The sequence below is a fragment of the Rattus rattus genome, chromosome 5 (genome assembly GCF_011064425.1).
Source record: "Rattus rattus isolate New Zealand chromosome 5, Rrattus_CSIRO_v1, whole genome shotgun sequence".
Lineage (NCBI taxonomy): Eukaryota > Metazoa > Chordata > Mammalia > Rodentia > Muridae > Rattus > Rattus rattus.
In genome coordinates, this window is record NC_046158.1 from 150,737,614 (window position 1) to 150,763,887 (window position 26,274).

A 26,274-nucleotide genomic window follows, 5' to 3' on the forward strand; every position below is an offset into this window, starting at 1 on the left:
GATATAGCTGCTTTTGCAGTTGGTCCTAGTAGGGCTCCTAGTACCCACATGGGACCCCTTGCAAGGCCCTGTAACTCTAGCTCTAGTGTATCTGGCGCCCTCTTCTGGCCTGTGTGGGCACTGCACTCACGTGCAAAGACAAATTGAATAAAAAAAATCATAGCTGTCTATGTTTGTTAAAGATTCTTTTTATTAAATATTTTTATTTGTGTGTGTATGTGTACATCCACATGTGTGTAAGTGTGAGCCAAGAGATGGGTTAGTGTTTGAGAGTGTGTGCTGCTCTTGCAGAGAGGTTGGATTCCGGGACCTACCTCAGGTGGCCAGTAACACCCCCAGGAGATCTAGCACTCTCTTCTGGCCATCTTGGGTATTGCACTCATGTGCAAAATCCACACACTTTCACACACTCACACTCATAGGACATGCGGAGGCCAGCTTCAACTTTAACCTCTGATGTGTGTCTAAACACACGTGCAGACATACAGAAACACACATACACACAGACACACGCACGCATACTCACACAAAGAAGATTCAGAGGCAAAGTAAAAAACCGAAACCAAATAAACCCTTAGACTTTTCCTGTTTCAGACTGTCTGGAGTAAGATGTGGTTTCACACACGTGTTAATTAGCCAAGTAGTTTCTTCAAAGCTGCCAAGAGCCACTTACTAAGTTTAGCTAGGAAGTGAAATTCAAACGGATTTTGTAATTGTTACTGACACGTAACACCAGAAGTCACTTTTTAAAAACTTTGTATCTTATTGCTCGCCAGTATATGTGAGAGGTGTGCATGCTGGTGCACATGCTCCACAGCTGTCATGTGGAGCTCAGAGGACGACTGCAGCTGTCACTTCTCTCCTTAGACCCAGTCACAAGTGCCTTTAGCAGCTGAACAAACTTACTGCCCCAAATATCAGGAAAGACCTGATTCTGCTGGGTGGGGTGGCACATGCTTTTATTTCCAGCACTCAGGAGGCAGAGACTGGCAAATCACTGAGTTCGAAGCCAGCCTGGTCTACAGAGGGAGTTCCAGGACAGCCATGGCTACATGGAGAAGTCTTGCCTCAAAACAATAATTTTTCTTGTTCCAACCAAATTTTTGGAAGAGAAAAAGAAAATGATTTAAAGGGAAATAACTCAGAAATATGGTGAAATGGCTAACACTGACCGTCCACTGGACAGAGCACAGAGTCACTGGGGAGAAGAGTCTACAGGCACTTGTTTTAATGACATTAGTTGAAGTGGGAAGACACGTCCACTGTGGGCGGCACCATTCCCTAAGTGGGATCCTGGACTCTATAAGTGGAAATAAATGGCGAGGGGAGCTGAGTGGTAGCATGTGCTCATCACTCTGAACCTCCTGATTGAGGATGAGAGGGGCGAGCTTCAAGCTCTTGCCATCTTACTCACCATGACAGGCTGTTCTCTTGATCTGTAAGTCAGAACAAACCCTTCTTCCCTCAAGCTGTCTTTATTGGGATATTTTCATCACAGCAACAACGACAACAACAACAACAACAAAAAAGAAAAGAAAAGAAACTACAACATCCAGGCTTTCAGATTTCCAGGATAACATCCTCTTCTAGTAAAGTAAAGATTATGTTGTTTAGATTTCAGGGGACTTCTTTTTAAAGGTTTATATCAATGGTCCTCAACGTTCCTAGTGCTGTAACCCTTTAATGCAGCTCTTCATTTGTGGTGACCCCACCACCATCATAAAATTATTTTCATTGCTACTTCATAAATCTAATTTTGCTACTGTTATGAATCATAATCTAAGTGTCTGATATGCAGGATCTCTGAAGTGCACCCTGTGACTGGGTCATTTGACCCCCGAAGGAGTCTCAACCCACAAGTTGAGGACCACTGGTTTATATGATTGCAAGGAACTTAAATGTGTGGAGGATACATATGTGCCACGATGTACACACACACACACACACACACACACACACACACACACACACACACACATGTGTGTGAACTTGCTGTGGGTGGCCTGGAACTCTGGAACTTGCTCTGTGGACCAGGCTGGCTTCTCAGAAAGATCCACTTGCTTCTGCCTCTCGGGTGCTGAGATTAAAGGCGTGCACCACCGTCACAGCCATCATCTTTATTTTTGAGCACAAAGAAATTAGATGTGCCTATGTACCTGTGTGATAACCATGCCGCTCCGATAGCTTAGAGGATTAAAAGTTGACACCCCCAGAAGACTCCTGATGCAGCCCTAAAGTCTTTGACTTTCTTTGCTGTCAAAGACTGCTTGGAGCCTTTTTTTTGAAACTTTGTATCTGCTGATACCGTGGTTACAATCCTAAAGCACAAAGCTGGGTCAATTACTGTGTGTGATGGTTATTGTGCCAACTTGACACAACCTGGGAAGAGAGCGTGAGGGGGCATCTAGGTTGGGTTAGCCTGTAGCTTGTCCATGAGAGACTGCCTAAATTACCTGATATAGGAAGACCCCCCACCCTTCCCCAGGCAGGGGAATCCTGAACACTGTAAGAATGCTATGGCGGTTTGGATGAAAATGGCCCCCGTAGGCTTACAGGGAGTGAATTTATTAACATCTCAGATGCTTCATTTTGGTCAAGAAAGTAGGCTCCGTGCCTGCTGCTCTTTCCTCTTCACAGAATCAGATCAGACCGAGTGAAAAGACCCTGCAATGAGGGTCCGCTAAGCAGCAGGGCATTCAGAAATGGCACTAAGACAAGGGAGGAAAGTAAAAACCAAAAGACACAGGGCGAGAGGCCAGATCAGCCTGGACCACAGACATACCAGCCAAGAACAGGCTGGCTTGGGCCAGCTCCTCCCAGCATCTCTGCAGCTGGGAGCTCAGGCAGAAGCAAGCTCTCTTCCCACTCAGGCTGCCGGCTTCCTCTCAGCTCCTGACAGGGAAGGGGCACGGCTCAGAAAAGGTCACTCGGGTCCCTAGGTGGCATGACATCTCATATTTATTCAGATTGAAGAATAGACAAAGTGGTGGCGTCTGTCAGCTTGACTTGTGAACATATAACAGACCCTCATACTGACAGCCCAGGTAATGGGGTCAACCTGGGGCCCCAGTCACTCTCCTGGAAAGTAGGGAAGGACTGACAAAGCTCCCACAGCTGAACTGACCCATCTGCCTCGTTCTGGCACTTGTCTCATGGTGTCTATAAATGTTAAGACCTACCATAGCCCAAGATAGATAGATAGAGAGAGAGAGAGAAGAGAGAGAGTGTGTTAGAGGTCTATGGAACTCAGACTGGTTTCCAACTCACCTGTAGCCAAAGCTGGCCTTGAACTCCTGATCCTCCACCTTCCAAGTGCTGGGATTACAGGCCTGGTCGACAGGCTCAGCTCTGGTGCTGTGGGGAGGCTTGACAAGAAAAACTGAGCTGAGAAGTCAGAGGACCAGTTGGGGTAACAACTTGGGGGATGGGAGGAGCAAATGGGGACATTGAGGGGGAACAAGTGTCAGGACTGGGGTGAGAGGTTCAGTTCCACCTTTTTATAACACCTGGGAGAAAGCGCAATCTCCCTTTCTTGGCAGACACATCGGTTGCTCTCAGATAAGTACAGCCCTGACCATTGGTCTTCGAAGGGAACTCTCCTCTAGGCTAAGCCCTCCCAGAGTGTTAAGTGGTGTGTGTATGTGATAGGATCCCAAGGCCCTGCCGCAATCTCCACCACAATCAGGTCTGTGAGCTTGGGGCAGTCGTGAGTGGCTTTAGTTCCCGGTGAGGTGGACAGGGCCGGGGTGGGGGATGGGCGGGGAACCGTGGTTTGCAGGAATGTGGCGGGAAGGCTCCCCTGGTTCGTTCTGGTCCAGTCTCCTCCTCTCTGCCCCCTCCCATCACCACCAGGGGCCCGCCTCCCCAATCCCCTCTCCTCCCCTCTTCAGCAGCCAGGCCAACCCTCCCTCCCCGCTCCTCCCTCTCCATCCCACGTTTTCCAGTCTGACCCCTGGAGTGGGGCTGGCTGAGCCGAGGATCCTGTGGTTCGGTGTTGGTGGCGGTGACCTGTTGCCACCCGGCAGCCGCACACCCTCGAGCCATGTCCTGGGCCGCTCTGCTCGGCCTTCTGGCCGTGTTGTTACTGTTGCTGCTGCTGCTGAGCCGCCGGCGCGCGCGGTGAGTATCCCCGGGACCGGCCAGGGTGCGCGGAAAGGACGCCAGGTGAAACTGAGGGTCGGCAGTGTGGGACCGGGACAGAGTTGGTACTACCCACTCTGCAGCCTCCACGGTGTCCCATGTCCTAGATTCCTAGACTTAACGGTGGCTCGATCCCGGGTGGGGACGCTGAGGCTGGGGACTGGCCGCGATGCCCTCCCTGGGTCACACTGATCAAGGAATTCCCACTCATGGATGACGGTCCCATATGGGATCCAGGACATACCTGCCAGCGGAGAAACCTGGGTAGAGTCGAACTAGCTCCTTGGTCCTCAAAAAAGTGTAGTGCGTTGTGGCAATTCTGACATTTAGGAGGAAAACCACAAACTTCTCTTTATCCCGGGGAGTTCGACTGGCAGGAGGTCTTTGTGTAAGGTGTTGAAAAGTTAATCTGAATTGCACAGAACCAGAATACATTTGACTTGAGCCAAGCAACTACCTTCTCACTCGGAATCCCCTTCTGCCTTCCTCAGGCCTTTCCTGTTGCTCCGTTTGGGTGGAACTTTCCAGATTTAAAAAAAACCAAAAACCAACAACAAAAACCAGTCTCCCCCCCCCCAGCCCCCACCCCCAGACACAATCACGCTACTTCAGACTTGCTTGAGAATTTCAGAGAAGTGGTAAATGTTATTGACTTCCCTCCGGCTGCTACAGAGGTTCACATCCTATATTCTTGGAGGATGTTTGTCTCACTTAAAAGCCAGCCCCGGCCCCTGGCTGATAACCGCATTTCAGGCTCTGGAAGCCCATCAGTCTTCTCTGTCAGCTTCCAGGGCGTGAACTTGTCCAACTCCACAACCCCAGATGTTTCAAGAGTTGCTCTCCTCCACAGACTCCAGCTCTGGTAATACAGGGCAGCTCTGGCGCCTGTTTACGTTAGAGCGCCTTAAAAGCCCAGAAACACTGAGAACTTGAGTTTTTAAACAATGTGTTTGAGTTGAGTTTTCCAGTAGTCAGCTCACCCCAGCCACAATTCCGGGTAAAAGTTAAAACATTTGCTTATCCACCCCAAAAGGAGGGATTCCTGTCAGGAATAGCTGGGTGCCTTTAGCTCTCTCTGCACCAGATCTGTGGTTTCGGATTCCAGACTTCCCTTTCTCAAGTCAGATGTTAGAGGTGACATCTGCTCACGCCTCTGTGCAGGTACTCGTGGGTTTCTTTATCCTTTCTGCTCATGTTTTCGCCCACGGGCCTTCGCCCTGGCTGTCGTGTTGTTTAGAGCACGTTACGTGTATTTATTTTAGTGTGCGTGGATGTGTGTGCACCATGGCATATACCAGGAAGTCAGAGGACAACTTACGGGCATCAGTCCTCACCACGTGGGTCTTGAGGATCCGACTCAGGTCATTAGGTTTGCTGGCAAACACCTTTACCCGAGGAGCCATCTTGCCTGCCCTACTCGAACACCTTTTTGTGTTTCACAGATGGCGATTTGCTTGGCCTGCTGGGGTCTGTAACCTGTGCTACGCCCTAGGGCAGGTACGACAGTTAGGAAGAGGGTTGACCTTGTGAGGTAGGACATCCAAGCTCTTAGTGTCCTCTGTCCCAGTTCTCAATGTCTAAACCAATGGCGATGACGGCAATGACGATGATGATGATGACAATGATGATGATGACAATGATGACATTGACGATGATGACGACGATGACGACGATGATGAGAATGGAGGTGTAGAGTGGCAGGGGAGAAGGAACACCCCCAGCACTGTGGTTTGGGCTGAATCTTGTTGGCTGACAATCTGAGAGCTCCTTTATCTTGGGATGGAACCAGTCTTTATACCTCTGGGAGTTAGAAAGGAAAATCTTAGTGTTGCACCGAGAAACACGGACAAAGCAGGAGAAAAAAAAACCTAGCCAGGTGATTTCTTCTCGGAAGAGGCTGTGCTGTGACCCAAGCCCGGCGGCCGACAGCTTGACTAACATCTGTCTATCTGTCTTGCGTCTAACCTTCCGTTTCTGAGACACAGCCCTGGCCGGCTGTAAGTTCACAAGAGCCTCCCAGGTCTGACCACATCCGATGATATTTGTCTAATTCTCGGAGCATGGCTGGGCAATCGCTAAGTCCCCTCTAAATACCAGTGAAAACATCATATAAAACATGTCAGGCTTTCAGAAACGCGTCCGAGGTGAACTGCTTTTATTCCTTAGTTTGAAATAAAAGCGTGCTGGTCTCACTGGCAACAGAGTCGGCGTTGGCATCGTCTCTGGGACTCCTACTTCCATGACCAAATTAGGCAATGAACCAAAACCGGGAAAGTATTTGGACCTGGGACTGATGCCTGTGGTGCAGGAACGTGTAGGGGGGCAGTGATCCTCTGAGGCCTCAGTGGTACCAGGAAGTTTTAAGGGCACTGCCATCTTGGTTCTTGCCATGTGGTTGGACCATGGTCCTCACCATCTTGATGTTGTCACTCGCCAAAATGGCAACCAAGTCACACTGTTGCCTCCATCCTGATAGGACACTGGGCAAGATGGCAGCACATGTGACAGTTACGTTCTGATTGCTATGAGCTCAGTTCTGTGATGAAGTGGGCCCATCCCCATCGGGGCACGCATCATGGGATCCATGCTGTTCATGGTCAGACTCAGGGTGGACACCGTCAGGTCTAGGCTAGCAAACTGAAGAAACAAGAAGCAATTCCCTGGCCCCAACCCAAGGCAGGGAGTCCCTGTGTCTTACCACAGATTCTAGGTGAGAGTCAAACAATGCCACCTGGGGGTCATTTTGAAGTCCCCTGGGCTGCATGCACAGACTATTGCTGGGCTGGGGGTCCATGAAGGAAACTGAAAGAACAGGAGGTGCACTCGGTGCCTGTAGGGGGCGCCATTTCTCCAGAAGCCCGTGAAGAGACTGGGCAGGAAAACATGACCTTGGTGTCCTTCTGTCCCACCTCAGCGTGACATGGCCTTAGGCTGCTCTATGACCCTCTTCGGTCTGGCAGGGAGTTACCTGCTGCATGCATGTCTGTAGACCATGTGTGCCTGCCGCCTTAGATGGCAGAAGAAAACATCAGGTCACTAGGAACTAGAGTTACAGATGGCCGTGAGCCATCACAGGCTGCTGGGAACTGAACCTGGGTCCTTTGAAAGAACAACAAGTGTTCTTAGCCACCGAGCCAGCTCTCTAGCCGGCACTGGTAGGAATTTAGGTCCCTGAGAAACCAGCTTGTTAAAATCGGTTTATCTTGATTTAAAACACTAGTAGCTTCTACAGTGATGGTTTTCCTCGGTCACAGAGGCAGCCGCCTGGGATCTCGTGGTCCGAGATAGTGTTGGGCTAACCATGTCTCTTCACCTTCCTTCTGCCAAACCTGATCCAAAATCTCCCCGGTTCTCTGAGGGAACAGGTTGGAAGGGGGCAGAAGGAAGAATCCCACACCCAGAGAAGGGTGGTCGGCAGTTACATTTTGGAGGTCTCTCGAGTCGTGGGGCAAGGAGGAGCATTTTGAACAGGATGGAGGAACCCTCTGAGGGAATCTATGCCCCCCCCTTTTTTTTTGGCCTGATTATTTTACATTCCAAACCTTAAAGCTCACGGCCCCATTCTAAGGAGGTTTCTGTGTCTAAATACAGAATCTACTCACTGCAATATTTTCCCGGGCCCTTCAGTGAGTTGCTGAGAAATTTTCCATCCTGGAATTGATACTGATTTGAAAGAGTCATCTGTCAAGACCCTGTGGCCCAAGGCGGTAGGCCACAGGATATGTCTCCCCCATGGGGAAGGCTCCAAACACTCTCCCCGGTGGCTTTGAAATATGGGATAAACCTCAAAGCTGTTGCAAGAGAATAATCTTGATGTCACACAAAAGCTCCAACAACATGAAAGTAACTGGGCCAGGGAATTTGTTTGGGTAAAAAGTGTGCACCAGGACCCAAGCCAGGCGGGCAAACACTTCCAGGGCAGGAAGACACCCTAAGGTTTATTCTAATGGAATTGTGACTGTGTCTTTTCTCCGATGGCTGAGGTCTGGCTTCTCAGTCTTTTACAGCTGTGCAGCTTTGAAAGACTCAGTGTGGACACAAAGGACAGGTGCAATGGGGTCAGCTGTGGGTCTGATGGGGTCTGATGGGGTCAGCTGTGGGTCTGATGGGGTCAGCTGTGGGTCTGATGGGGTCAGCTGTGGGTCTGATGGGGTCAGCTGTGGGTCTGCTGGGGTCAGCTGTGGGTCTGCTGGGGTCAGCTGTGGGTTGGATAGAGTCAGCTGTGGGTCTGCTGGGGTCAGCTGTGGGTCTGCTGGGGTCAGCTGTGGGTCTGCTAGGGTCAGCTGTGGGTCTGATGGGGTCAGCTGTGGGTTGGATAGGGTCAGCTGTGGGTTGGATGGGGACAGCTGTAGGTTGAATGGGGTCAGCTATGGGTTGGATGGGGGTCAGCTGAGGGTCAGTGCGTTCTGGGAATGAGGCAGCCTCACCTGGTAGGAGATGAAAAGATTTTCATAAAAGTTTTACAGGGTGAGGGGATTTATGAAATATTGGCCCTTGGTGAGCTAGCCATTTTTTTCCCCCTCCCTTCCCAAGATAAGGTTTCTCTGTGTAGTCCTAGCTGTCCTATAGACCAGACTGGCCTTGAACTTACAGAGATCCACCTGCCTCTGCCTCCCCAGTGCTGGGATTAAAGGTGTGGGCCTCCACCGCCACCGCCCGGCCACTAACTAACTTTTTATAGAAACCAAAACCAAAACTGTTTCTCAAATGAGCACCTGGGAAGGTCGCTGAGAAGGCTTGGGGAGACTTGGGTATGGGTGATCCCGGCCACTGTGGGGTGACAGAAGGGCCTACTTGCCTAGGGGGGCTCTCGTTACTACCATTTACATTTTTTTTTAAAAAAATTGTATGTACGAGGTTTTGGTCTAAATGTATGTCTGTAAACCATATGTATTCAGGGCCCGGAGGACAACATCAGATCCCCTGGAACTGGAGTTACAAATGGCTGGGAGCCATCCAGTGTGGGTTGGGGGGTGCAAGCTGGCTTCTCTGGAAGAACAACTGGTGCTCTTCACTGCGGAGCTCTCTTGCCCATCTCGCTTGCCCATTTTGTGTAGAGGAGGATAGAGGCTCGGGGAGGCCATGTAACTTGCTCAAGTTTCAGCCCTGGTTAAAACTCTGGGCTCCCGGCATTCTCCTTCCCTTGGAGCGAGCATTCCTTTCCTTTGCCTTGTATTACTTCACTGATCTGACCACTCAAAAATCCCAGACGATAAGAACCTCAGCTCTGAACCAAACAGTTCCAAGGAAGGAAAAGATAGGTACGTGTTGGAAGACGTGTGCGTAGGCAGGACCCACTGTTTGGGTGAAATATGGAAGGCTGTATTTCCTCCCTGCCCCATTCCTTTCTCCTGACCAAACCCGGGGGTGACTTCTACACCGCTCCCCCATCATAGAGCTGGGGCTTGAAGGGCTACAGAGAGCATATTCCACATCATCCTTCCATTCCCCAGGATCTACTGTTCCTAGCAAAAGCTAGACTGCACCAGTGGGTTGGCAACTGAGTCTGCCCTGCAGCGTTTACAAAAAGAACAAGAAAAACAAAACAAAGCAAAAAAAAAAAAAACAACTTTCTTTTTTTTCCTTTAAAATAAGAACCTTGTTTTTTAATTTTAATTTTAATTTTTATTTTTTAATTTTTTCAAAGCGGCTCACTACACAGCATTAAGGACTCAGGTCACAGCCACAGTCATTTAACAGGGTGCTGCTGTGCTTGTCAAGTAACACAGCCCTCAATCTGGACGTCTGTGTCAGCAGTGAAGAAAAAGACAATGCAAACCACCTCGTTCCTGTGACTCTTAGATCCTCACACTCTTTGTGACATCCTTTCAAGTACAATTAAGCAAAGATCTGGCCATAAGAAACACAGCAGACGAGACCTGGGGTTCTCTACTGCTCCACGCCGGTCTCCTGATCTCCCCACCGAGTTAAACACTGAAAACTTTGTACAGAGGATTCAAATATGCCTGTGGAGGAATCTAAGAGCCCCCTTCACCCCATATTTTGTTTAAAATATTGCAGATATTATGATGTTTTTACTCCTAAATGTTCCAGAACATATATCAAAAACAGAGAGTCTCAATTCCGTGATCCCGTCCAAGTAGAAAAACAGTTCTTATTAACGTGCACCCCTCCCTCCAGATTTCTGTAATGCTGACAGGAGTTATAAAAGTCTGGTTTAACATCTGTGACTTTTCTCTGGGGACATCGTGAAGTTAGGAGGAGTTAGGAATCTCCCGTGTAGGCCCCCACCCAGTCTAGTCACTTGCAAGTGGTTGCCAGCAACATTCTATTTTGTTTCCCGGGCCTCAGTTTCCCCATTGGTACTCCGAGGTAGCTTGCAGAAATGTGTGCTCAGTCTCTAGACACTTAGCCGAGGGAGTCTTTCCTTTGGACTGGGCTGGCTGTTGCAGGGAGCGTGGAGAGGTTTCATGGGTGGGACCTGTGGCTGAGGGATTAGGGGGCATCCTCGGTGGCACTGAGGAAGGCGTGGCCAGGGCTGCACAGAAGGCGTAACCTGGACCAGGCAGGAGGCAGGATTTCTAGGTAGAAATGGATGTCTGTGTTAACAAGCGTAAGACAGAGGTCACCAAATGGTCCTAGCGTCAGTGTTAGCTGAAGAGACTTGGGATTGGGATGGGATGGGTGGAGGGCTTCATATATCCAAATCCAGTCTTCTAATTTCTCGTGAAAGTGAGAAAACACACCGTACTTGGTGGTCTATCCCTCTCTAACCCCCACCACAGCCCCTTCGTCGTCCTGCCGCTCCAGCGCGCAGCTGGTCTGTCCGTGACAGGTTCCACTGCAGTGTTTGCTCGGGCCAGTAAGTGATCTGACTCCTTTGTCTACCTCAAAAGCAAAATCCAAACTTAAGAACCCGCAGCGAGAAGTCTGCGCTGCTCCGGCTGCCTTTCGCTAAGGATTTGCTTACGTTTATTTATTTATGTTTGTGTGCGCGCACGCGCGTGTGTGGGTCTGTGTGCTCTGGCACACGTGCTGCGGTCAGAGAACTCGTCGGAGTTCGTTCTCACCTTCCGCCTCGGGGTTCTGGGCATTGAATCTAGGTGGTCAGGCTCGGTGGTAAGCGTCTTTACCCACTGACCTGCTCACTGGCCCTTTCTTGTGTGCACACGTTCGTGCGTGTGCTGTGCTTCTGTGGCACGGAGGAGACCAGAGAGGTAGATACAGGGTTGCGTCCTCAATTGCTTGGTTTTTTTTGAGACCGTCTTTCACTGAGTCGGGTGCTCAAAAAGCAGATATGTCTTTTTTCTTTTCTTTTTTCTGTTTTCTTTTTGAGGATGTTGATGATGCTAAAACCTCTCTTTCCTTTCTTTTCTTTTCTTTCTTTCTTTCTTTCTTTCTTTCTTTCTTTCTTTCTTTTTCTTCTCTTCCTCCTCCTCCTCCCCCTCCTCCTCTTCCCCCTCCTCCTCCCCCTCCTTTTCCTCCTCCCCTCCTCTTCTTCCTCCCCCTTCTTCTCCCCCTCCCCCTCCGCTTCCTCCTCTCCCTCTTCCTCCTCCTCTTCCTTCTCCTCCCCTTCCTCCTCTTCCTCCCCCCCCCTTCTTTTTTTGGTCTTTTTTAAAGACAGAGTCTCACGTACCCCACTAGCCTTGAATAAGTCCTAACTCACCTCCTGTGTGCTGGGGTCCCAGGGGTTTGCAACCACACCCTGTTTATTCATGCTGAGGGTGAAACCTAGGACTGCACACGTTCTTGGCAAGCATTCTGTGCACTGAGCCAGGCCTACTCAGCTGCCATATGCTTTTTCTAATAGGCAGTGAAGGGGGCGGGGCCGGCAGGGCGGGCGAACAAGATGGAGTAGCTGAAGAAAAAGCCTGTGTTAGTGGCAGATAGGAATCCCTGCGGGTGCACGCTGGAGGAAGACTCGACTGAGCCCTGTTCCATTTCCCAGCAATTTCTCCCAGGGCCCTTTCTTGCTGTGCTCTGAATTGCAGTTTGCCCAGAAAGGTTGGGCAGCTTACCAATGTTGCACAGCGCATGGAGCCAGCCTCTGAGCTGGTCATTCCAGAACCCAGACTGCTAGGGACCTCACTCTTGTCCCTCTCAGCAACTCTGGGAGGCAGGCTTTTTCACTGAGTCTGACTATGTGCACCGTTTATTCATGTGATGCGTATTCTTTAAGCACCTACTATGTTCCAGGCACAGTTTCCAGAGTTTGAGGGAACACTAGGTCCCCTGCTCTCTTGGAATAGATCCACTCAATGAGGACACCATCGTCATGCCAGGGTTGCCTTAGAGGGCCTGACAGCCCTTTCTGACTCCCTCCCCTGTGGCAGAGCTGGCCCTTAGCTCTGTTTATAAGAATCTCTCAGAGCCTAGAGGCCCCTACCTGGTGGGACACACTAGGACAGAGAGCGGAGGAACATCTTGGTATGTAGAAAACAGAATGAAAAGGCCTGAGTGCCCTTCTTCCCCCAACTCCTGCTCTGGCAGGGCCTCAAGAAAGTGAGAGTGTCAATTAGCCTTGGGAGACCACAGGCTCTGAAATAGAGCCTCCTTAGCCCCTGCTGTCCACAGGCTGAGTCATCTTGGAATGTGGCCGGGACTGGCTTGGGGTCCAGTGCAGGGGAGCCGCCAGACTGCTGGAAGGGCCCCCGGCGGCGCCCAGGCTCCAGCTTCCTGCCTTTGTCTGCACCTTCTTGGGTTTCTCTGTGGGGAAAAAGAGCATGGCCAGAAATAACACCCGATTCACTGTCCCATCACCACTGTAGGGTAAAGTCTGGAGGAGGTGGCCCAGGGGCAGATCCTGTGCACTGGTAAGCTGCTGCCAGCTCTCTGTACGACTACTTCCACATCTGTAAAGGGGGGCTGGGGGGGTTACAAATGCTCAGTGGGGTGATCATATGGGCTCTGGATGGAAACCCAGAACATCTGCAGGGAGCCTCCAGGTAAGGGCTTCAGTCTCTCCATGCCTCAGTCTTCTCCTCTGGAAAATGGACCTCGCCGGAAGAGCTGTTCCTCGAGGGAAGAGCTGTTCCTCGAGGGGAGGAGCCACGGAGCTCTGGCCCTCTGAACACCAGCTGCTACTACCCAACAAAGCAACAAGGACCGATGTCATGGGTGGTTATTCAAGTGCAGCCATGGCTCAGTAAATGGCACTTGGGGGGCCTCTGGGTCCTTCTCCCAGGTGCTCCTGGCTGCCAGGTGCTCTCCTAGGCATCCCTTTAACCCTCCTGAGACTGACAGTGTTCATAAGGAGCTCTTCCCATTACACAGACCAGCACACTGACGCAGAGAACAGTTACAAACTATCAAGAAGTACAGCTGGAATTTGAAGCCAGGAAGTGTGGCATCCAAGTTTGGGTGGTAACCCCTGGCCTTCCAGCCTCCCTTGCACAACACATTGCTCTGGGTCTTGATCCCAGGCTTGGGTCTGGGCTGGTAGGGGCAGATGCACACTGACTACTGGGCTGCTCCTTTGCATGCCAGGAGAGCCTTCTGGCCCAGGGCTTCAAAGGGATTAGAAAGGAAGAAGTTGCTGGCAGTTCTCAGAAGCCACCAGCACAAGAGCCATGCTGGCTTTGTGGGTCCTCCCTGGGTCCAGGGAGGCTAAGTTTGCCTCCAGAAGCAATGTGGTGAGGTAGTATTGGGGGGCTGGAGGGCGGGGTACTTCCTGTGCCCCCTACATCGTCTGTGTCTCCTTGGGCCTCCCTCAGCCTTGGCCATCTTGTCCCATATACCCTTGGCACACTGTCTATTGAGGCTAGTGACAGCCAGACTGAGGAGCAGAGGGGAAGCATAGGGGAAGCCTGAGCTCCCTTGAATTGCTAGAAGTGACCAAAGCCCCTCACTTTGGAGTGGGGGGAGCTGATGCCACGGCTTTCCCCTTGGACAGTCACTGTGCTCTCCTGAACCCGGACATCTTGCCTCTCTGTATTGCTGTCACATGTTAAAAAAAACAAAACAAAACAAAACAAACAAAAAACAGTCCTGGTACTGTGAGACTCTGCTTCAATCCTTCCACGGGGTCCCCACTGTACTTGGCGGAGAAGCCAGACCCTCCTTGACCTTCAGGCCCTCACAGTTTTCAAGGTCTTCTCTGACATCCTCACTTATGCCATCAACGTGTTCTGCACTTGGGCCACACCAGTCGCTGTATTATGGGAGACCCCATGGGCACACCGGCACCTGGGACATTGGCACTTGCATTTGTTCCCTCTGCCTGGAGGTTCCTCTCCCTCCCTCCAGAGTCTTTCACCCTTCAGGCCCTGCCCCCGGGACATTCCCTTCATCATTTTCATCTATCCTGTCTTCTTCTGTCCTAGTCACTCTTCCGTACTTTGTATTTAGTGAGACGCACTCCACATACCTTAGAATTCACTGTTTAAAACAGTAACTCAAGAGTTTTAGTCCAGTCTCAAGGTTGAACAACCATCACCCCTAATTCCAGAACACTTTCTCCTGAACGGAAACCCTATGTCTGTTGGCAGCTACTCTCTACCCCTGTTCCCCAAGCAATCACCAAACTAAGCCTCGCCCTGTGTATCTCCTGGCTCTCTGGTCTGGCTTCTACTTAGCACCTTGTCTTAAGGTCCATCACGTCTTTCTTCCAGGCGGAATACTATTCTGTAGCTTGGTTTCTTCCCCCATCAGTCAGTGGATGCAGTGTTGTTTCTGCTCCATGAAACAGTGAGCGCAACAGTGTATCTGTTAATGCACCTGTTTTTATTTCTTGGGGCTAAACCCCTTCATCCTGCCCTACTCTGGTTAAGGAACTGCCAGGCTGGTTTCTACAGCAATTTGCATCTGTGTACATCTGTGTGGTCCAGTTCCTTCACATCCTTACAAACTCTTAATCTTCTTTTAACTAAAAACAAAACAAAGCAGTACTGCAGCTATAAGAGTGGGTGCAAAATAGTATCTTGTGATGGTGTTTCCCTGGTAACCAGGGAAATGCCCATCGGTCATTTTGGCATCTTCTTTGGGGAACATTCCATTCAAATCCTTTGTACATTTAATAATTAAGTGTCTGTTGGTTTTTTGAAACAGTCTTCATCACAGCTGGTCTCAAACTCATGGTTCTTCTGCCTCTGCCTCCCAAGTACTGATTCCAGGTCCGGCCAACATGCTGGCTCATATATATACCTCAAAGCTACAGCTTCATGAATGGTAGGTAGGCACTGTACCACTGAGCCACATACCCAGCCCTTGTTCATTTGAGACTGTTTTATTCTGTAGCCCAGGCTAGCTTCAGACTTCTGCGCCTTTCTCTTCAGCCTCCCAGGGCTGGGCTCACAAGTGTGCAGGGCCACGCCCACCTCATGCACTTTTTAGTTGGGAATGTTTGTTCTCTGTGGCCAACTTGCTTCTCTTTCTCTCACTCCTTGATGGGTGTGGGGGCCACTTCCTGATGGGTTTGGGGGCCACTTCCTGATGGGTTTGGGGGCCATCTGTCCAGTTCTCTGCTCTGTCTCCAGTGTCCACGGCAGTGTCTGCCTCGTAGTTAATGTTTGGTGAGTGAGTGAATGAACCACAGTGAGAGGAGAGATATAACACTTCATTCATTCACTCACTGACTTTCATTCACTCACAAGATCACTGTCAGTTATTCATTCAAACATTGGTTGCTCATTCACTCATACAGTCGTTCATTCATTCCTTCCCTCGGTCATTCTCAGTCATTCACTCACACTGGTCACTCACTCATTCATTCATTCATCCACTGTCAGTATTCGTTCATACATTAGCCACTCATTCACTCACTGTCACTCACCCATTAATGCATGCACTCACTCATTCATTATGTAGTAGATGGATGTCTGGGGCATTCCTGTGGTTCTGATGTCTCTCAGACTGAGTCAGGTCCTCATAGGGGCTTAGGGACCTCCCAAGGGCTTTCCTTAGCCCACCGTCCCTCCTTCAGGAGGAAGCAGGTGAAATATAACTTCCCATGGAAGCCAAGCACATGGCATTGGGAACCTGTGTGGTAGTTAATGGAGCAGTTTAAGCCATTAGCTGGTCCTGAGCTCACAGAGGTGGGGCCAAGGTGGACAGAGTCCACGTGGAGGACAGAGACCCCTGTGTCCCTGTCTACAGCCAGTGGCTGTCTCTTTTATTCTCAAAGCCAGCCACAGAGACCAGTCCTCATATCCCTCTCCTGATTTGGACCTCTTTGCCCAGAGAAGCCACATTTCCCCATAAGGACTGGCTCAGTAAGAAGAAAGCTTGTCTTAAAGGCTGTCCCCTGGGGCCTGGAGAGATGGCTCACCTGTTACGATGCTTGCTGCTCTTACAGAGGATCTGGTTTGGTTCCTAGCACCCATATTGGGCTGCTTGTAACTCCAGTTCCAGGGAATCTGATACACTCTTTAGCCTCTCCAGGCCTTACACACACACACACACACACACACACACACACACACACACACACACACACACACTCACAGCAAGGAGGGATCAAACCCATGGGTTGTGATCAGACCTGCCTTTCTTAGGGACCTGCATGGACCTTACAGTGTTCCTTCCCCAGGGACTCTACAGACTAGCCTTTGTTGGAAGCTGAGGCAGTCTGCCTTCCTGCCCTAGGCCATGGCCTGGCTCTTGCCTCACAGGGCTCCCATGGAGCAGAGACTGTGATGAAGCCTGCACCCTGCCACCCTGCCCCGGCCACTGCTCTCTTCTTGTGGTCAGGAGAGGGAGCGTGAGATGCCCTGAGCTCAGACTGGCTCAGAGAACTCTCCATCCTTCTTCTGGGTGCTGGAAGCTCCCTCCCACAGAAGTCATCTATGTCGTACACCCTACCTGCCCTCCCACCCCCTGCCTCCACCCTTACCCCAGGTCCATCCTCTGTGTAGAGGCTAACATATCTGATGCCTTCCCCACACCAGTCATCTTCCTCACAGACCCTCCCAGGACCCCCACCCCATTCAGAAACAAAGCCACAGACAGTCCTCCTGCCCACATGACCATAGGGTCTCACCCACAACCTGGCTGTAGCTCCACACACTTGTCCTTTCTCTGTTGGCCCACACCTACCCACTTCCATACTGTCCTTTGAGCCCATAACACCAAGCCCAGGGTCTTTGCTCTTGTGGTTCCCTCTTACTGAAAAGCTCTTCTCTCAGAAGCCATCGGTCCCCTTCCACCTCCAGTCACCGCCCCACCCCGACTTCCCCATGGTTTCTGCTCTCTGTCCCCTCCCTTGCTTCATCACATGATGCTAGGTGCTGTGGTTTCTGCAGGCGACCCGGTGAGCCTCCGTTGGACCTGGGCAGCATCCCCTGGCTGGGCCATGCCTTGGAGTTTGGGAAGGATGCCGCCAGCTTCCTTACCAGGATGAAGGAGAAGCACGGTGACATATTTACTGTGAGTATCTCTGGGAGCGACAGGGGTGAGTGGCTGCTCATACTGGGGCCATCCACTCCTCCAACATCTACCCACATACCCACCCATCCATCTATTCCTGCCCAGGGGAGGCTGACTGTCCCTCTGTCCCTCCAGCTGCCTCCTATGTACTAGTCATCAACTGAGTTCTGTGCTCTAAGGGCGTGTAGAACTGCTCTCGTAGGGATGGACGTCAGTATTTAAGGTGCTTCCAATGCAATCAACTGGTCAATTAAGATTAAATATTACACTTCCGCTTGCCTGTTTATCCATCTGTCTTTCTGTATTGATATCTTTTTATCAACTATCTAGTCTTTTTTAAAGATTTTTTAAGATTAATTTTTATTCATGTATACATGTGTGTATCTGTGTGTGCATGTGCGTGTTTATGACATCTGTGTAGGTGCCTGTGGAGGCCAGATGAACGTGTCAGACCCCCTGGAGCTGGAGTTACAGATGGCTGTGAGCTACCGCTGGGGTGCTGGGAGCCGAACTCAGTTCCTCCGGAAGAGTAGCCAGTGTTCTTCTTCTTCTTCTTTTTTTTATTTTTCCTTTTTCTTTTTTTCGGAGCTGGGGACCGAACCCAGGGCCTTGCGTTTGCTAGGCAAGCGCTCTACCACTGAGCTAAATCCCCAACCCCGCCAGTGTTCTTCTTAACTGCTCTCCAGACTCTATGACCTATCAAAAGTCACCCACCATTCTCCACTCCTTCACCCAGCACCCATTCAGCTTCCATCTCTAGATTCCGTGTCCACTGGCTTCCTTCCCTTCCTCTTCCCACAGTTATCCACCCACCGTAGCCCAGCCAACGCTCAGCATCCATCCTCTCAGCACCTGACTCTGGTCTACTCCTACACATCTACTTCTGTATTCACCATCCATCCATCTACCCACCCACTCACCCACTCACCCACCTGCTCACCCAGTCACCCATCCGCTCACCCACTCATCTACCCACTCACCCACTCACCCTCCCACTCACCCACCTGCTCACCCACTCATCTACCCGCTCACCCACTCACCTACCCATTCACCCACCTGCTCACCCACTCACCTATCTGCTCACCCACTCACCTACCCGCTCAGCCACTCACCTACCTGCTCACCCACTCACCTATCTGCTCACCCACTCACCTACCCGCTCAGCCACTCACCTACCTGCTCACCCACTCACCCACTCATCTACCCGTTTACCCACTCACCACTCACCTACCCGCTCATCCACCCATCTACCCACCTACCAATCCACCCATTCAGGAACCTACTTACCTACCCATCCATCTGCCCACCCATCCACCCATTCATGCACCTACCAATCCATCCACCCACCAACTCTCCCATCAACCTACTTACCCACCCACCTACCCATTCACCCACCTACCCACCCATCCGTCTACCTACCCACCTACCCACCCATCTACCCTCCCACCCACCTACCCACCCACACATCCACCCACTCATCCACCCACCCACAGATAACAGCTACACACCCACTCATTCACATGCCAACCCACCCATCTACACACTTACCTATCCACCCACCCACCCACACATTCAACCATATATCAACTCACCCACACGTACACCCACCCACCCATAGATACACTGACCCACGCACACATTCATACATCTCCCTATTCATCTACCCACTCATCCGTCATCCATCATCCATCTTTCTCCTCCGCACCGTTCAAACACTCCTCGTTCCTGAATACTTCTAGCTCTCAGCCCCCCATTGTTCATGCTTCAGGATTTTGTTTGATCTACCTAGCATCTTGTCACCCAGGTCCCCAACCTTCCAGCCTGCAGTCACACATCTAGCAGATTGGTCGATATGGTCTGTTCCCCACCTGACACTCTGACACCTCCCTTTCCTTCCTTCCTCTTGCCTTCCTGTTTTCCATCCAGCCATTTCCCCTTCAGATTATGTCTCCTTCTCCATGCACCCAACTCATTTACAGGCAGCACTGGCATTCACCCGCCCACCTACTCACCCATCCGTTCATCTCTCCCAGCAGCACCTACAGTCAGTCTGCTGGCATTCACCCAGCAACGTCCACCCATCCACTCATCCTTCTCCTTGGTGAGGTACCGAGGATCGAACCCAGGACCTCATACACACCAGGCAAAGACCGCATCATTTTTCACTTTGGTACCCCGGCCCCCTCTCCCTTCTTATTTGGAGACAGGATCTTACTATTATGACCTGGGTTGGCCCTTGAACCCACTCTAATTCAGACAGCCCTCGAACCCGGGATCCTTCTGTCTCAGTCTTTTGAGGAGCTGCAGTTATACACCTGGCTACAACCATTGCTTTTAGAAGGCATTGGCCAGTCTTAGCCCGGATAGGTTTCAGCATGGAGATTTGGGGCATGTTGTCTTGTGTCCCAGCTTACGTTTTGCAGTGGTAGATGGGGGAGTGGCAGTCCCTAGCTCAAAGGACAGGAGGGATGAGGCAGACTGCTGCCGGCCCGTGCCTATCGTGCCCACGCTTGCTGACAGATGCCTGAATGCAGAGGGGTGCCATTCACCCATTCCTCCAACAGGTGCTGGTGGGGGGCAGGTACGTCACTGTCCTCCTGGACCCACACTCTTACGACACAGTGGTGTGGGATCTGCGTACACGGCTGGACTTCCACCCCTACGCCATCTTCCTCATGGAGAGGATTTTTGATCTGCAGCTTCCAAATTTCAACCCCAGCGAGGAGAAGGCCAGGATGAAGCCGTGAGTGTAGAGATGGGCCTGTGGGCAGGCCCTTGTAGGGGCTTCAACCCCACATCCTGTTGTGCTGGGCCCCTGTCTTAGTCAGGGTTACTACTGCTGTGACGAAATACCATGACCCAAAGCAAGTTGCGAAGGGAAGGGTTTGCTTGGTTTGCACTTCCATATTGCTGCTCATCCCTGAAGGAAGTCAGGGAATGACCTCAAACAGGCAGGAACCTGGAGGCCGGAGCTGATGCAAAGGCCGTGGAGGGGTGCTGCTTACTGCCTTGCTTCCCCTGACTTGCTCAGCCTGCTTTCTCATAGAACCCAGGACCACAAGCCCAGGGTAGCACCACCCACAAGGGGCTGTGCTCTCCCTCATCAGTCACTAATTAGGAAAAATGCCCTACAGGCTTGCTTACAGCTGGATCTTATGGGGACATTTTCTTAATCATGGCTCCCTCCTCTCCAATGACTTAGCTTGTGTCAAGTTGCTGTAAAACTCTTCAGCCCAGCCCTGAGGCCACTGTCCAGGAGAGGCGGTTAAAAAACAAATGCAACCAGGATCACTGCCTGGCCCACACCTGCAGTCTGTGATGTTACATGAGGTTCCACAGGCGGGGGGGGGGGCACTGTCCCCTAGACACTCAGTAACTCACTGCTATTGGTGGCTTAGATTCTTTTTTTTTTTTTCCGGAGTTGGGGACCGAACCCAGGGCCTTGCGCTCGCTAGGCAAGCGCTCTACCTCTGAGCTAAATCCCCAACCCCTGGTGGCTTAGATTCTTACATGTCAACAGACCACCCCTGACCCTTGACAGTTCTCCAGGCTTTGGTCGGCCTGAAGTAGATCAGCTGCTCCTCTCACCATTGCCACTCGCACCCCCAGACTGCATCTTCGGTCCACACGGGGAGACTGGGTCAGCAGCTCAATCTTTGTCCCATGCCCCATCCATCTGAAATTGGATTTCCAGCCCCTCGCTGGATTTTATAGAGGAAATGGTTCAGACTTGTCTAGAAGCCTGTGGGTCCCTTGTCCAAGTTTGTGCACCAGGCAAGGACAGACTGTCCTGGCCAGGACCTCACAATGTAGCGTGAGTCCAAACAGCGTCTGAGCCTCAGCTGTGCCCTTCCCTGCCTACGTCGCCTTGTCCCGACGCTGGACTCTTTGTGCCCGAGTTTCTCCACTGTAAAACTGTCTCAGTGGTAGCTGTTATTCCTTTGACAAGCGTGCAATCTTTTTTTTCTGAGTATGTTAAGTGGCTAATGCCTATCTTGTGTTGCTGGTCTCAGGACGCTCATGCACAAAGACCTGCAGACGCTCACGGAAGCCATGTATACCAACCTGCGCACCGTCCTGCTGGGTGACTCGACAGAAGGAGGCAGTGGCTGGCAGGAGAAAGGTCTGCTTGAGTTCTCCTACAGCTCCCTGCTCAGGTGAGCCCACAACCTTGTCATGGCCGAGGGAATTGGGGGTACCCTGTGGGTGGGGGCACTGTGGGAGATGCTCAGAACAGAACATCGGAAGGAGGTGGCTCAGGTAGAACCCCAAATTCACCTTACGCAACCTGAGCTGTGAACCAGATGTGAGCTGTAAAGAGCGCCAAGTGTCCGAGTGTCCTCCAGAGCAGGAGTCCATCTTAAGTCCGGGTTTCTATTCCTGCACAAACACCGTGACCAAGAAGCAGGTTGGGGAGGAAAGGGTTTATTCAGCTCACACTTCCACATTGCTGTTCATCACCAAAGGAAGTCAGGACTGGAACTCAAGCAGGTCAGGAAGCAGGAGCTAATGCAGAGGCCATGGAGGGATGTTGCTTACTGGCTTGCTCCCCCTGGCTTGCTCAGCTTGCTCTCTTGTAGAACCCATGACCACCAGCCCAGGGATGGCACCATCACAAGGAGCTGGGCTCTCCCTGCTTAATCACTTATTGAGAAAATGCCTTACAGCTGGCTCTCATGGAGGCATTTCCTCAAGGGAGGCTCCTCTGTGACAACCCCAGTATGTGTCAAGTTGACACACAAAAGCAGCCAGCACAGTCCCCTGGGTGGGCATCCCGGCACCTGGCTCTCGTCAGCTAGCAATGATGCTTGGAAGACCAACCAGGGAGCTCGACCTGAGGTCAGACCTCATAACTGTAGTAAAAACAGTGCAGCAAAGTGCAACCCCTTCAGCTGTGCAACATCCTCAGTGGTCCCCCAGGACACAGCAGGGGACATAGCAGATGAGTTCCTTATGCCTGAGAGGGCAGCGATCCAGAGATGGGACATCTGGGGGCTTTCAGCTTCAATGCTAAGGTTTAACTGCAGGGCTGTGGGGCACCTGCTGTGTGAAGACTTTGGTGGGGAAGCAGCAAGTGCTAAGCCCTGGAGCGGCAAGAAGCTGGGTGAAGGGGCCAGGGCCGCTAGAGCAAAGCGGGGAAGTGGCAGAGAGAACAGGTAGAGATATCTGCAGAAGCCGGCCTCACAGCCGGGTGGAAGGCTTTGGAATGTAGGCTCAGCTGGATGGTGGTGACCTTTAGGGACCCACAAAGGGGCCCCAATACAATCTGATTTGTGTCTATGTAGGCGAGACCCAGGCAAGGGGACCCACCAGGACATCCGTGGGTCATAGCGATAGCCTGGACCGAGGAGAGGGCAAGAATACAAGGTTGGCAGGAAGGTTTTTAACAGGAGAGGGAGAGTTGGGAGACTGTACCTCAATGGTCAGTAGCACTGACCCAAAACAACAACAAAAGACACTTTATTCATAGAAGTTGAGAGAGACGCACGTGCGTTCCGATAAGAGGCAACCATTTGTTTGTTGTCATGGGTGCATGTGTGTACCCAGGTGCCATCACGTCTGTTTGGACAGGGTGGGTAAACTCACCTCATGCTCCCTGAGGTGGTAATTTACAGACCCACTAGTTAGATGGGAAAACTGAGACCTGGGGACTCACCCAGGGTCCCTGTCAGGGTGGTAGGTGGCTGCTCTCAGCACGCCTTCTGTGAGACACAGCCTTTTTGTTTGGCACAGTTCACACACACAGTAGGGCTATACTGGTCTGCATGCTGCTGGCTCCCCTGTTGTTTAGGATGAGAACTGGTCTAGCAAGGGACAGCAGAACCTTGTCCCTGACTGGCAAGTTCTCAGCAGGGTGACACTCAGGTGTCCTGGCTTCTGTCACCCCTGCATCTTCCTGTGGAACAGCAAGGAGGTACAGGGGTGGGTAGGGTGGGGGGGTTTGAGGGGTGGGGGGGGGGGGGGGCTTAGGCAGGGGCACCAGTCGGCACCAGCATAGGGAGTCCCACAGGGTCTAGGCCTAGCCTGAGTTTCTACCTCCACCAGGCTTGGTGTGCTGAGGCATTGCAGTTACCTGAACAATGAAAGTGCGTAAGATTCAGAAAGGCAGATACGAGGTGATGGTCCCTGTGCCCCAACTTCCGAACCTTCCAACGTGTCCTGTGGTGCCTGGCCTTCCTTCAAAGTGGCATCCTAAGTTCCACTCTGGCTTCCTTGACTCCGAGGCAACTCACTTCACCCTGAGCAGAGGGCTCCTCTCCAGGGCGGTTCAGTTGGGTTTCCGACTGGAAAAGCTTGCTACATAGTCTCTAGGCCACTAACTCTGCACCTCCCAAGAGCTGTGGGCTTCGGCAGCTCCATTTTAGTTTATGGCACCGAGCGCCACCTAGTGGCCACCTGGGTCCACATAAGCTTGTAGGGGAGCTGACTTAATGTTCCTGGGCTATGCATTCCCCACATCTGCCCAGAGTTAGGGAGGAAAACACGAGAACCTTTCAGGCTGAGGATGAGGATGGGGAAGGCTGAGCTTGGCCTCTGAGCCCTAACTTTTCCTAGGCGAAGCTGGCTTCCTGTTAGCACAGAGGAGAGAGCAGGTGTGGGCCTCCTACCTCGACAGTTTGTTTCCAGCACAGACACTGGGCTGGGCTGGAGACGGGAGTGGGGTGCAGGTGGGGTTGTGATGGTGACATGGATGGCTCCTGGTAGACAGACTTATGATGGCCTGTCACAAGAGTCCTCAGGAGTGTGTTGTATTTATATATCGATCTTTCCAGTCACTCTACCACCCACCCACACCACTCACATCCATTCATCCACCCATCAACCTGTCCACCGTCCGACTTAACCTCCATCTACCCATCTATCCACCCACCCATCCACCTCTGTGAACCCATTCATCCACCCACGAATCTACCCACTCAGCCACTCACTCTTTGCTCCATAGACATGGCTTCCCACCACCATTGGTCCAGCATCTGTTGGGGGCCTACTGCTGCAGGCACGGTGTGAGTAAGGCTCAGGGTGAGGGCTACACGTGCTTCTCTCAGTCTCACCTCTCTTCCTGTTTCTCCTTCTCCCTGCTTGGAAAACCCTCTCCTGGGAGACCCATGGCTGGGGGAGCTTAGGAAGGTGACGTGGTGTTCTGCTCCATTGTGTTGCTATGATAAAACACTCCCACTAAAAGCAACTTGGGAAACAAAGGGTTTACTTCGTCTTACATTTTCAGGTCACACAACATCCCTAAGGGAAATAGGCAGGGTAGGAACTAAAGAGGAAAAACTGAGGCAGGGTAGGAACTGAAGAGGGGAAACTGAGGCAGGGTAGGAACTGAAGACAGGACCTGACTTGTTGCTGTCACCCCAGCGCTGGCTACCTGACCCTGTATGGAGTGGAGGCCTCACCACGCACCCATGAGAGTCAGGCCCTCGACCGTGTCCACTCAGCCGACGTTTTCCGCACCTTCCGCCAGCTGGATCTGATGCTCCCCAAACTGGCTCGAGGCTCCTTGTCAGTGGGTAAGCATCGTGATGTCACAGCAGAAATGGGTGATTGCTCATGGTACTTCAATAAGTGTGTTACAGTTTTCCTCGTTCCTGGCTAGCTACCAAATAATTGAGATTGGGCCATTATATTTATGTAACATGCATTAAGGGCACAACAACTGAGCAGTTACTACTCTGTTTTAATCTTTTATGCTGACCTGGCTAACTCCCGGCCCACATCCCCAAGATACTGGCATGTTTGGCTTTCTCATCCTCTCTCCTGGATCTCTTTCCTGGACTGAATCCCCTTCCCTAGCTGACAGGAAGTTCCGCCCTATTCTCTCTCCTGCTCAGTCATTGGCTGTTAAGCTCTTTATTGACATGTCTGGAAACAATTGAGGAGCTGGTGTTTACATAAGATTGAGGCAGGAGGTTCTCTGAATTAGGGTTGCAACCAGATACAAGGGAGACAGAAATGAGCTCTTGAATCTTCACACTGTGCACAAGAACACTGTGCCTAGGTGGTGCGTCCCACGCACGGCAGGCTGGATGGTCTTTTCCTACGAAGCAACAGCAGCCAGGCAGGGTAGAGCACGCCTTTAGTCCCAGCACTCTAGAGGCAGAGGCAGGTGGATCTCTGTGAGTTTGAGGCCAGCCTGGTCTACATAGCAAACTCCAGGACAGCCCGGGCTACTACATCGTGAGACTCTGTCTCAAACAACCAAAAATTAACCAATTAATTAGTTAGTTAACATTAAAGAAGCAGCAAAAACCTTGTGATAAAATATCCAAGGAAAACACTAATGATGGAAGGCTGTGTTTTGGCTCCCGGTTTCAGAGGTGTCGATCCACAGCCACCTGACTCCATTGCTGTGGGCCTGTGGTATATCTGAACTTGATGGGGGCAGAGCCCTCAGTAGGAGCACTCAGCAGAGGAGGCTGCGACCTCATGGCAGCCAGGAAGTGGAGAAAGCTGGAAGAAGGGTCTGGGGATAAGATACACCGTTCAAAAGCACATACCAGTGATCTGCTGCCTCAAGCACCCCCATGCCCCAGTAGCCCTTTCCAGCCGTAAGCTCATCTGGGCGCTAATCCACCTATGTAGCTGGTTCCCTCACAACCCAGCTGTCTCTCTAGGACGCCACCAGCTGGAAACCAAATCTTCAGTACATGAGCCTGTTGGGGACACATTTCATATCCAGAACGTTGCGGTCCATTTGGATTCAGAGCTCTTGAGACTGAGCCAAGTGCATGTTTGACAGGAACCATGAGGAGGAGGAGGGGACATAACAGACTCTGGGCTCCACCTCCTCAGATCTCTGTCGTGTTA

General features: G+C 51.5%; 1 protein-coding gene across 2 annotated transcripts in view; it reads left to right on the forward strand.

Annotated features, from left to right (window-relative positions):
• Positions 1–26,274, forward strand: part of Ptgis (prostaglandin I2 synthase) — a 51,344-nt gene that overhangs the window by 11,474 nt on the left and 13,596 nt on the right. The window contains exons 1-5 of one of the 2 annotated variants that reach the window (XM_032904760.1): positions 3,911–4,119; positions 17,340–17,463; positions 20,028–20,206; positions 21,477–21,620; positions 24,826–24,977. In XM_032904760.1, the coding sequence (XP_032760651.1) occupies positions 4,043–4,119; positions 17,340–17,463; positions 20,028–20,206; positions 21,477–21,620; positions 24,826–24,977 (676 nt within the window). In that variant the 5' untranslated portion in view covers positions 3,911–4,042. Of the gene's footprint in view, positions 1–3,910; positions 4,120–17,339; positions 17,464–20,027; positions 20,207–21,476; positions 21,621–24,825; positions 24,978–26,274 lie in introns of those variants that run through there. The other variant, XM_032904761.1, reaches the window with a different exon arrangement.